Source organism: Cervus canadensis, chromosome 23 (genome assembly GCF_019320065.1).
Source record: "Cervus canadensis isolate Bull #8, Minnesota chromosome 23, ASM1932006v1, whole genome shotgun sequence".
NCBI classification, from domain to species: domain Eukaryota; kingdom Metazoa; phylum Chordata; class Mammalia; order Artiodactyla; family Cervidae; genus Cervus; species Cervus canadensis.
The window spans coordinates 41,111,505-41,124,939 of record NC_057408.1 but is presented as its reverse complement, the minus strand read 5'-3'; the positions used below and the strand labels follow the sequence as shown (position 1 = coordinate 41,124,939).

The 13,435-nt window shown below is 37.3% G+C and overlaps 1 protein-coding gene across 5 annotated transcripts in view; it reads right to left on the bottom strand.

Annotated features, from left to right (window-relative positions):
- Positions 1–13,435, bottom strand: part of DSC1 (desmocollin 1) — a 154,493-nt gene that overhangs the window by 126,616 nt on the left and 14,442 nt on the right. For all 5 annotated transcript variants that reach the window (XM_043443830.1, XM_043443834.1, XM_043443832.1 and 2 more), the window contains 6 exons: positions 13,201–13,335; positions 12,106–12,291; positions 9,771–10,033; positions 9,221–9,363; positions 1,002–1,217; positions 434–676 (listed from right to left, as the gene is read on the bottom strand). In XM_043443830.1, the coding sequence (XP_043299765.1) occupies positions 434–676; positions 1,002–1,217; positions 9,221–9,363; positions 9,771–10,033; positions 12,106–12,291; positions 13,201–13,335 (1,186 nt within the window). The remainder of the gene's footprint in view (positions 1–433; positions 677–1,001; positions 1,218–9,220; positions 9,364–9,770; positions 10,034–12,105; positions 12,292–13,200; positions 13,336–13,435) is intronic.

Here is a 13,435-nt window from a genome sequence, read left to right as displayed (position 1 = left end):
GTCATTAATATTCATTAATATCATTGAGCACAAACATCTAAATAAATTTTTAAACTACTCTTTTCACTAACTCTTTTTGTGCATCCACGCCATGAATGAGGCTGGTTGAAAGATAATCATACTTTGTATGGGAGGGAAACTTAACATTAATTTTATCCAAACTCTTCATTGCACCATTAAAAAAAAAGAGCTTAAAGAAGAGGAAATGATTTATCCAGTGTCTCACAGCTAATTATTGGAAGAACTGAGGCCATAGTTCTGAAAATTCCTTTTCTTCTGTGACTCACAACTCCAAGCCATAGAGTTTGCACAAGAATTTTAAAAGGACACATTCCTCAAAGGCTATCAATGTCATTAATGTAAAGAATTGTCATATATTTTTGAAAATATTAGATAACGTTTCAGCTAACACATTCTGTATAATTATACTTACATAACAACAATACAGAACCCAACACCATGGCAAGAATAGCCCATTTTCCAAGGAATACATTTGCTAGTGTCGCCTCTCTCGGAAGTTTAGTAGGCATTCTACATTCAGATGGAATTGTACAATCACATACTCTCACTGATAACATTTCTGTTGCAGAAGCTCCATGTCTGTCTTTTATTTGGATAGGAACACTGTAGTAGTTATAATCAAGATCTTGCTGCCCCCGAAGAATGGCAGTTTTACCTAGGCAAAAAAAAAGAGATTTTGATTTCTTGAAAAGACAGGAAAAGTAATTGATATTGCTTTATACTTATCTTTACTATTCTATATTTACTGTTATTCAAATATTCTATTAAAATGGATTTGTCTGTTTTCTTAAAGATATTCAGCATAAGAATCTAATCATATTACTCATTGTTTTAAGAAACAAGGTATTGTCCTTTATCTGAGATCAATAAAATAATTTACTAAAATTAAGATTTATTTAGTATAAGTAACTAAGGTAACAGTCTAGGCCACCAAACATTGTAAGTTCCTATTGATTAGAAGGTTTAGCATAATTACATACCATCCCTTGTCTCTACTGTCCAAAGTTTGCTGGCAGAATTATCGAGAATGAATTGAAAAGGTGGTCCATTGTCAGGTCCATCTTGATCTATAGGTTCGAGAACAGCAAAATCCTTATCATGCCGGCAAATTGTCAGTTCTTTTTCTTTTAGCTGTGGTGGGTGGTCATTTTTATCTTCCAAAAGAACTACTAACGTTCCAGTGCAAGATCTGCCATCTAAGAATAATAAAAAAAAAATAAGATGTTTCTCCACTTAAACACTTATTTTCAACAATCTCTATGATGTACAGTTGACATCTGCTTTCTACTAGTTGTCTGAACTTGAATTCTGCACACTTTCCAAACCACAAATACCACTACTATCAGTACAAAATAGTGACATTGCTCTTCCCTGGAGATTGGGAGCTGTGTTGGATGACATCGTGAAGTGGTTTTTAAAATTAAAAGGTATCAGATTATGAGTGATGCCACTACAGAATGACCGATTTAGAAGACAATTGATTCTTACATCCTTTTTTGAAAGTGCATTCATGCTTAAACTATAAAGACTTTACATTAGGTCACAATCACTTCCTGACTTCCTCTCCTGACCCTTTTCCTTATATACTCATTGTTCAAGCTTTGTCTCATGTGTGCTTAGTCACTCAGTCGTGTCTGACTCTTTGCGACCCCACGGACTGTAGCCCGCCAGACTCCTCTGTCCATGGGGATCCTCCAGGCAAGAATACTGGAGTGGGTTGCCATGCCCTCCTCCAAGGGATCTTCCCAACCTGGGAATCAAACCCAGGTCTCCCGCATTGCAGGCGGATTCTTTACCATCTGAGCCACCAGGGAAGCCCAAACTTTGTAAACTTGATTATCAAACCCAGAAACTGTGCTCCATCCTGCGTGCAGCTTTGGCATGTGCTATTGCCATGCTGGGAATACTCCTCCTCCCCTTTGCTGGTAAAACCTCATTATCCTTTAAGCATCCATTCAAATGTCACCTCTGCCTGAAACTTGCCTGACTTCTATGGACAATGTTTGCACATTCTCCTCCAGTTTCTCAAAACCCTCCTTCATCTTTAGCTCATGCACTTACTTAACTTTTCATCCTAAGGGCTACTTTGTATTCATCTTGACAGCTCAGTGATCTGCCCAGTATTTCCTGGCTAACTTAATATTAACACACTGAACACTTGCAGTTCAGTTGCTAAATTTTTTCAAACTCTTTGCAACGCCATGAACTGCAGCACTCCAGGCTTCCCTGTCCTTCATTGTTTCTGAGTTTGCTCAAACTCATGTCCATTAAATTGGTGATGCCATCCAACCATCTCATCCTCTGCCACCTTCTTCTCATTTTGCCTTTGATCTTTCCTAGCATCAGGGTCTTTTCTAATGAGTCAGTTCTTCACATCAGGTGGCCAGACTATGGGAACTTCAGCTTCAGCATCAGTCCTTTCAATGAATATTTGGGGTTGATTTCCTTTAGAATCAACTGGTTTGATCTCCTTGCTGTCCATAATTTGAAGGCATTAGTTCTTTGGTGCTCAGCCTTCTTTATGGTTCAACTCTCACATCCTTACATGACTACTGGAAAAACCACAGCTTTGACTATTCAGACCTTTGTCGGCAAAGTGATGTCTCTGCTTTTTGCTGTCTAGGTTTGTCATAGCATTAATTTTTATACTTAAAAAAATCAATTGAACAAACTGTAAAAAAAGTTGCACCCCCCACTGTAATCTAATTAATATGCTTTTGAGAATAAGAACTCTTACCTCCAGAACTCCACTATTAATAGCCTAATGCTTCAACACATAAATCTAAATAAATATCTTAAATTAGCATAATGCCCATTATTGGTATTTAAGAGATAATGAAGTTTAGAGAACATGTTCAAATTTTAAAGCTTGTGATAAAACTACTCTAAATAGTAAGATTTCAAAATTGAAATAAACAGAAAAATAACTGATGAAATTCCTCACTTTTATTGCTTTGAATGCTGGTCTAAATTTTGGTGCATAAACATTGAATTTATCATATAGACTACCATAAATCATGTGAAAATTTAATGTTTTTTCTTTTTAGATTGAAATAACAATTAAGCCATATCAAGTAGTGTATTTCAGTGAAATTTTTTTCTGTTGAATAAGAATTTATTCAAAGTGACTTTTAAATTAGTTACTTACAAGGTAACAGCAGTATATACCTATTTAAAAACTATTCAGTCTAAACAAATTTAACAACATCTAGAAATTAAAGAGAAATAACCACTTTTGTTTAAAAAAAAATCTATAATAGCGTAGATATATCCCTGGTGATTCAGATGGTAAAGAATCTTCCTGCAATGTGGGAGACTCAAGTTTGATCCCTGAATTGGGAAGATCCCCTGGAGAAGGAAATGGCAACCCACTCCAGTACCCTTGCCTGGAAAATCCCATGGACAAAACAGCCTGGTAGGCCACAGTCCATGGGGTCACAAAAAGTCGGACATGACTGAAAGATTTCACTTTCACAATAGCATATAAACGTTTTGAGATTGCCATAAATTTGTAAATAAATTTGAATACAAATGACAACTTCAACACCTAAAAAAGAAGTGAGAACTTCGAAAAATAAGCTGTTTTAATGCAAAAAATAGTTACAGATACTAGGGTGAATCAACACGTGTGTTAGTATTTTAACTATTAAAATATAAGAAGAAAGCTATTTCACTTTAAGGTACAATAGAAATCACACTTTAAAAAGTGAAATAAAGAAATAGGGCAGCCATCCAGAAGCAAATAAAGACTCATTTAATTCCATATTCAACCAACATTTATCACATAAATGATTATTTTCCATCACAGTCTCTGTTTTAAGCATATTGTTAAAAAAGAAAAACTCAAAACTGTTAAAATGGATAGTAGGCAAAGCCACAGCTGAAAACAAAATCCTAGATGTCTTCTAAAACTACGAAAGACTGATTGCAGATTTTTTCCTTCTGGGAAACAGAGCAAAAAAAAATTTTTTTTAAGTAATTCCTGATAATAGTTGAAAAACTGTGAAAAGGTAATTAAGTATGTATGTTTGCCTGCTTCCAAACCTTATTTTGGGCTTTCCAGGTGGCTCAGTGGTAAAGAATCTGCCTGCAGTACAGGAGACTAGTTCAGTCCCTGGGTCAGGAAGATCCCCTGGAGAAGGAAATGGCAACCTATTTCAGTTCTTTCTTGGGAAATCCCATGGACAGAGGAGTCTTGCGGGCAACAGTCTGTGAGGTCGCAAAAGAGTCAGACACAACTAAGGAACTAAATAAGAGCAAACCGTATTCTAAGTTAAACACATAAGCAAATGCCAAGAATCATTGAGTAAGGAATGTCATAATCTCCAGGCTAAAAAGTACATCTTGGGTTAACTAAAATCTAAATTTACAATAATAAGAACTCTGAAAAGCAAGAGTTCCCTGTTGTTATTTAAATGTTTCTAGGAAAAGAAAGTTCACAGGGTTATAAATCGGCCTACTCCATATACAGAACTCTTTAATTAATGATTGGAAAGTTTTCAGATTCTTTCTTACCAGGCTATAATACACCTCCTAATCATTTCTAATTTTTTCTTTTTTTGGACTGTACACACAAAAAGTTTACCTCTTCCACATGACAACCCTGAAGTATTCATTTTAAGAAAATTCTTTTTACACTCGAGTATATCAAAGCATTTGTAAACTTTTGAACTCAAGTTTCTACATTAAAGCTAAGTGTTCCAAGTGCCTGTTATGCACCTGAATTTGCAAAGATCTTAAGCAGCAAAATTCACAACCTGGACCTGGAGACTCACAGAACAGCAGAGAAATGGGAAATACCAGTACCTACACGAAGCAAACATGCCAAGATCTCTGCCAGATCCTTGGTAAAAAGATATTTAACAAAGATAAGGGTCTTTATATGAAAATGAGTTCATAGTCAGCCTAGCTAGAGGGAAAGACTGTACATGAGAAACAATGGGAGCTCCATTTTATAGAGAAGACACACCACCTATATGTGTCTTCTACTTAATTATATATAAGTATATATACTTATACTGTGATAATTACAGTATTATTCCCAGGGAAGGAGGGTTTAAAAGGTATTCAGAGAGGAACTAAACAAAGATTAGTGAGAGTTATCACAAAAGTCATCACTGCCATCCATTTGAAGAAGCAAAGGGACCTGAATTTCAAACAGAAGGGGCAGTCTTATTGTGGGCAGAGTGAGTGAGTGAAGTCGCTCAGTCGTGTCCGACTCTTTGCGACCCTGTGGACTGTAGCCTATCAGGCTCCTCTGTCCGGGATTTTCCAGGCAAGAGTACTGGAGTGGGTTGCCATTTCCTTCTCCAGGGGATCTTCCTGACCCAGGGATCGAACCCGGGTCTCCCGCATTGTAGGCAGACGCTTTTACCATCTGAGTCACCAGCGAAGAGCCATTGTAGGTAGAGGGGGTACAAAACAGTGCTTTTAGAGTGAAAGCAGGGAAGCAACCTGGTTGACAAAAAAGAACTGACACAAAAAATACAAGGATATTAATTGGATACCTAGATCATCATCATGAACTATATATGAGCATCAAAACTAAATATTCATGTAGAAATATAAGTAATTACTTATATATCTGACCCTTGGAAGCATATATTAAAATGAATTAAAGTTTAAATAAACAAAATCCTTCACCATATGATCTTCCATTAAAATTTCTAACACCCTATCTTTCCTTCTTGAGCACACCCAGGTTATCCATGAGCTTGGGACATAGATATGACATTTCATTTCTTTGTACCATGATCACTATACTTACAGACATTCTTTCATCACCAAAAGACAAAGTTAACTTCTTATATCTCTGTTTTCCATATTTTTCTTATCCCCCAAGAGTATTTCCTTTTTTATCACCAAGCTTTTGCATTTTTGTGAAATCACCTCCCTTTATCCTTTCAGCTTGGTTAACATTTTAACTGCTTTCCACTTCTTATGATAGTCATACATTCTTTGATGGGGAAAGTTTTTATACCAGAGAATATTTTATGAGAATATAATAATCCTTCAATTGATATTATGTGAAAAATTTGATTTCGTCTTATGAATCCTAGTTTTCTTGTCTTAGAACTTAGGACTTAAAAGACAATCAGCATTAGTGTAATAAGTGAGTAAATATAAATCCTTGTTTCTCATCAAACTTGTGTTCCTGAACCAATCAGATTTCACCTTTGCTTTTTTATAAGCAGCAAATCTCCATGATTATAAAGTAGTGGCAGTATTAACTGTATTTCTCAGTTAATGTCCCCCCGCCCCCCGCCTCCACTGCTTAGTAGGGTATTTTCTTTTCCTACTTATACTGAAAGAATTATAATAAAAGATTCTGTGAGAGGTGCCAAGAGGAGAGGAAGGACTTCTCTAGTGGTCCAGTGGTTAAGAATCTGCCTGTCAGTGCTGGGGACACAGGTTCGATCTCTGGTCTGGGAAGATTTCACATGCAGTTAACCCCACACACCACAGCTATTGAACCTGCACTCTGGAGCCCCCAGAGCCACAACTACTGAAGCCTGCAAGCTCTAGAGCACATGATCTGCAACAAGAGAAGCCCCCCTGCCTAAGAAGCCCTCACATGTTGTTAATTAGAGAGTAGCCCCCACTCACTGCAACTAGAAAAGAGCCCATGTAGCAATGAAGACCCAACACAGCCAAAAATAAATAATAAGTGAATAAAGTTTAAAAAAAAAGATTACAGGAAGATCATATGCACATGATTAGGCACCAATATTCAAACTGTGGTTTTCTTTCAGACTTTGAAACCAAAATATTTTTGGCTCATGGACATACTTTTTTCAGGCTGCTTGGTTTACTCACTGATTATGACATGCAACAGACCATTCCCATTCCCAGGCAAAAAGAATGCACCAAGGTTGAGAGAGAAAGTAAGGAAAAAACCTAAATGGGACAAATGTTAATGGACTGGCTTGCCCTCACCATGAACATCATAAGCAGCAGCATCTTTATTAGTTTAACCTTTGTCTCTCAACAGAGAATCTATTTTTCTAAGTAGATGTGGCTTTTATTGTGAAGCTATAGAAAAAAGTAGAAGTATGATATGTGAGAAAATATTTGTCTTTTCTTATTATCAAACTATTAACGGGTAAAATGAACAAGTATGAACAAGTCATTGTTCATAGAATGAACAAGTCAATTCATGACTTTGGACCATTTCAGCTTTTGTTTATTTCCATGGGATTTGACATGTTTATTAATGCACTTGCCCATTCCTACTAAAGAAATTCAATGATTCTATAGAAAAAGACCACAGCATTGCTGTACCAGATTGTTTTGAACATCCAGTGTATAAAAATATTCTAACCATAAAAATAGTGAGCACCATTGTAGAGCTCTATACCAAGATCACAGGTGTGGAACCCTACACCAACGTCACAGGACAAAAATCTCTGGAGCTAACCAAGCCCCATAGCAACTGTTGCCATGAGCCTCTAGACCTAAACTGGCCAGTTCCTTGACCCCATATTAGGTAAAATACCCACCCTATAGCATCCTAACCAATCATCTAATGCCACCATTTTCAGCAGGAATTTCCTCTGTCTTGAGGCCATAAAAATCAGCTACTAGCCCAAGAAACCCACTCCAGTACTCTCACCTGGAGAATCCCAGGGGTGGCGGAGCCTGGTGGGCTGCCGTCCATGGGGTCGCACAGAGTCGGACACAACTGAAGCGACTTAGCAGCAGCAGCAGCAGTCCAAGAAAAGGGTTGGTTCTCCCTTGAGCCGGCCCACTGTTCTAACAGCCTCTCCCACTCTAATAAACTTTACTTATCTCTCATTCTGCCTCATGTCTGGAAATTCTTTTCCAACCCAGGTATAAACCATGACAACCATCTTGGATTAAACAGATAGTCAAAAACATAGGCTGTATCATAAAAACCCAAATTCATTCTTCTTTATCATTTATGGAAATTTACCTCAAATGAGTGAGTGTATAATTGATGAGATGAAATGCCATATTGTAACTTTTACTTATTTTTTTATAATCTCTCTTAAAGTCTATTTTTATAATGTATACATAGTAGTATGTTATGATGTTAGCATAGTATTATATGTATATAAATAAACACACCAATAAGTTTACTGGGGTAGTTGTTTGGCAGGTCTCAGCCTACCAATAATCAAGGTTGCAGCTGAACTGACCCTTGTGATCATAATGATTGCAAGATGCCCTAAATAAAAACCATCAGGAAGCTTTGGGGGCCAGGGAAGGTTTATTATTTACCAGCCTTGTAAATCATGCATCACACAGCCAGAGTAAGTTTGTGGGGGGCGGTGTGGGACAAGGGGAGTGACACCTGTGATTCTGTTTGTATTGAGGTGGAGGCTGGGGCCTTGGGTTTCACAGGCTCACTCTTTATTGATGAATTTAAAACACAAGAGCAAGAATTTAAAGCACAGGAAGAGAAAAACAAGCAGCTCAAATAGTGAGTTATTGAAATCAACCAAGATCTCCAAAACAAAAGAGCTTGGGGAGATGGCATAGGGGTTGACATGATTTTGGATCTAGCTCTGTGGCTCAGAATGTGTTTATTTGAGATGGCAATCAAAGCTTAAGTCAAGCACTTGCATTGCAAAAAGAGAAACCAACGGACAGAGTATACACTGCAAAGGTTTATTAAAAAATGATTTACTGCTTGGAGGGTATGTTCAAAGGGTTCTGAGATCACTATTTTAGGACATTTCTTTACAAGATAGGCTCTAGAATTAACCTTGGAGAATGATTGCGAATCTTAGTAAAAAAGACCTCAAAAACCATTGTTCGGACATTTATTTAGGAAATAGGATAAATGTTTTAATCCCCAGTAAGAAAGACTCAGCACAAACCTATCTGAACCCATCTGTTTTAGGGAGTTGAACCCCTCCAGCAAGCTCAAATCCAAATAATCTAAACCTAAAATCCTGAAAACAATAGAGATCCTTGATGATGCCACTAGGTCCATGGCAGACTTCAAATAATATGAACCTTGAAACTGAAACCTCCAAGTTTTGAATTAGTGATACACTGAGACCTCAACTGGGTGGTTGCCAAGAAATTAAGGAATCATGACGCAACCATTGTTTGCAATTAAGCAATCATTGTTTGCATTAAATTTTGATGTGGAAACAAACAAATTTAACTCCAAGATTTCCTTAAAAATATGTCCTATGTTTATATTTTATTTCTAGAAATTTGCACTCACCTGCATCAAATGCAATCACAGAAACATTGTATTGGTTGTTTTTTACAAATGTTGATTCTCTATCTAGCACTTTTACGGTTTTCAAGTCACCAGTATATTCATTAATTTCAAACCAGTTATCTTCATCTCTTATCTTCTTATACCTAGTTTACAGAAATCAAATGTAAAAATTCAAACCAAGGAGTGGACACAAGCTCAAAATCTGTCATTCTGAAAAACACATAGAATGTTCCCAAATGCGAAATCAATTATCATCACAACTGGGACTTCCCAGGTGGCTCAATGGTAAAGAATCTGCCTGCCAGTGCAGGAGAAGTGAGTTCCATCCCTGGGTGGGAAGATCCCAGGGAGGAGGAAATGGCACCCTTATCCAGTATTCTTGTCTGAAAAATTCCATGGACAAAGGAGCCTAGTGGGCTACAGTCCATGGGGTCACAAAGAGTCAGACTCTACACAGTCAGTGGGGTCACAGAGAATCAGACACTACGGAGCAACTGAGCACAAAGATGAACATCACAATTAAAAGAAGAAAGATTTGAAAATACCTTACCTGAAGTTCTCGCCAGTGCCCCTTTCTGGGTCCACTGCTTTGTATCCAAGGAGTTCTGTGCCTGCGGGGAGGCAATCTTCACTCTGAATAACTTTCACTGGTGGCTGGCATTCAGGGCCCTCATGAATGTTTATAACTTTAACAGTGACAGTTGTAGTACACATAGTTGTAGTCGTTTTTGAGTTTACTGCTTTAGCAAATTGTGCTTCGTTAAGTACACCAATTTTCAAAACAACTTGGTGATTGACTTCATAGTTCAGTGGCTGTTCAGTAAACATACTTGAATGAGTCAATATTTAACACCATATACAGAAGACAAAAGTATGATTCTAAGTTTTAGCACCAAAGGGAGAATCATTTTTATGTATAAAATGTTACTGAAAGTTGCAGCTCATGTATTAACAATGAATAATCAGCTTCCTATAAGTGACAAACACTACCAAGTGCAAAATTGTTTATTTTTAAGATTCAACCAATTTTTCTTCTCGCTTTCCTTTGGGAAGTTCCTGCCTCCATTTTTTTTTTCTTTTTTTACAAGTTTGAATATGAATAGAAATACAGAATACTTGAATGAATTTCAATGGGCTATTTCTCACTATTTTATTATTTATCAAATGGGGTAGCAGTGATAACTAAATCAGCAAAAGTCCCTCTAAGCTAAGTATATAAAATAATTAGACAGACTGTAACCAAACAGGACCCTATGGGGCCTTCCCAGGGCAGCCTTGTCCCACATATCCTCTGTTTTAGCTCCTTTCTGAAGTACCTAGATAATGGCACCTGGTGCACACTTTTAAAGATGTGAAACCTCGCCCCCCAACCCACCAAATGGAAGATGTTAACTCCTTGATGACCATGAGCACATAGCCCCCAGACCTAAAGACTGATACTGTGAACTCCCGTGACACCACCCTGCTCCCTCACTATCAGCCAATCAGAGCACTGTGCACAAGCTGACCACATACCTGGGAGGTCCCTTCCTCACCTTGCCTTTGTAAATGGCTTGTTGAAACCCTTAGGGGCTTCCCTGGTGCCTCAGACAGTAGAGAATCTGCCTGCAATGCGGACCTGGGGTTTGATTCCTGGGTTGGGAAGATCCCCTGGAGAAGGGAATGGCAACCCACTCCAGTATTCTTGCCTGGAGAATTCCATGAACAGAGGAGCGTGGTGGGCTACAGGCCATGGGGTCACAAAGAGTCCGACAAGACTGAGGACCTAACACAACACACACACACTATGGGGGAGTCTGGGGTTTTCAAGCACAAGTCAGTCACTCTCCTTGTATTGGAACTTTTACAAGAAAGCTGCACTTTACCACAACTGAGTGTCAGTAGATTGCCTTTACCACGCAGGAGTGAGCGGACCCAAGTTTGGCTCCGTAATGAGACTACTAGGACACCAGATTTGGCTATAATGGAGCAGTTACTATGAGTATCTAAATCAAAAGATATAATCGTATTATCTAGCAGCACCTTTTCAAAGTACAATATATTTGGATTTCTTTGTTCCCAAAGTGAATAACTAGAAAGAATCTCCAAACAATTAACAATTAGAGACTAAAATCTACCAAAATAACAAAAAAAGAGAACTAAACCTAGAAAAAAAGTCCAAAAATTTTAAAAAGAAAGAAATGGAGAAAAAAAAAAAAGATAGAATAGGTAATTTTATAATTAAAGGACATTTTCTAAAAATTTCATGAGGAAGGCAAAATTTATGCATATCCCTTCTAAGAAAATACACTGTCTCTAAGAAATTAATATAGAAAGTTGTGAGAAGTTAGTGAAGACTGCAGTTAGAAGGTCTCAGAAAGAAACCAAACTCAGTTAAAGTGAACATTCTCTGAGCCAGCAAATGCAATTAAATTTTAAAAATCCCAACACACTTGTTACCTCAAATATAGGAGAATTAATGGGAATAGATGCTAAATGTTTAGTAAATAGTCTGTCTTATAAAACATATTGTAGAGCGGTAAAACTATAATGTGAGTGTGAATAGAATCGAAAAGTCAAGAGGTTAATTTCAAATATTGATTTTTCCATTTCTCTCTGTCTTATACTTCATAAGGAATTAGATAAGTGGGTGTCCAAGACACCTTCTAAGGTTAATATCTATTTATTAGTTTAATATTTCTCTGCCTTGGTTTTCCTCATATATAGAACAATCAGTTTTGTACCAACCATGTCTTTCACCTAAGAGGAAATGAGGATAAAGTAATAATAATAAAGCTCATGCATGAAACAATGTAAATCATTTCAGCATTGCATTGCAACAACTCTAGTTATATACATACAGGAATTACTACATACATACATATATATATATAAATATTTTTTACCTTGACAACACACAAGACTGCTTCATTTGTATTTGGGTCTGTACTAATTTTGAAGGTTCCATTTTCATTTCCCTGTAGGATCTGGTACACAGCCCTCGAGTGAGGCGTGTTTGGCAAATCATGGTCATGTACCGCCATTCGTAAAATCTCAACGTCAATTCTGTTTTCTTCTACTTCTACAGTATACTGAAACAATTGTTCATTGTTACTATAAATTCATAGTTTTAATGTAATTTTCTACTCAAAGTTACATTTAAAGAAAAGGAAAGCAAAGTGATATGGAAATGTGCAAACACAGTGGGAAGGATGTACACATTTAATTCATAAACTCACTTCTTTCCTCGATAAACTAATAATACTGTTTCAAATCTTGTCCATTCTTCATGCCTTAACTTTTCAACTTCCTGACCAACAAAGGTCCGTCTAGTCAAGGCTATGGTTTTTCCAGTGGTCATGTATGGATGTGAGAGTTGGACTATAAAGAAAGCTGAGCGCCAAAGAATTGATGCTTTTGAACTGTGGTGCTGGAGAAGACTCTTGAGAGTCCCTTGGACTGCAAGGAGATCCAACCAGTCCATCCTAAAGGAACTCAGTACTGAATATTCATTGGAAGGACTGATGTTGAAGCTGAAGCTCCAATACTTTGGCCACCTGATGCGAAGAACTGACTCCTTGGAAAAGACCCTGATGCTGGGAAAGATTGAAGGCAGGAGGAGAAAGGGATGACAGAGGATGAGATGGTTGGATGTCATCACCGACTCTATGGACATGAATTTGAGCAAGTTCTGGGAGTTGGTGATGGACAGGGAAGACTGGCGTACTGCAGTTCATGGGGTCACAAATATTGGACACAACTGAGCGACTAAACTGAACTGAAAGACTTGTGGATGACTAAGAGAGTACTTATATTCCTTGCATCCTGATTTTCCTTGCATCCTAGCACTGTGATTATTTTTACAGAAATCATATTTTTTTGTGGATGTTATTTGTAAATGGTAGCTATTAAAACCAAAATCTCATGGAGCTACCAGACTCCAGATTTGTTTTTTGAAGAAGTAAATGAACGTAGATAAATGAATACACATATATACTCACAGAAGTTTCTGTAAAATATGGTGCATTATCATTTTCATCCTCAAGAGAAATAGTAATTGTTCCTGTATTAAATAAACCAAAAGGTTGGCCCCCCATGTCTCGAACTTCCATTATTAACTTGTACGTATCACATTTCTGAAAGAAAGGAAAATGATGAACACATATTTCTCATAACTTGTGCGTCTCATAGCCATTTCTCAGACTCTGATTCTTTCACAAACGTTCTTTTTTGATT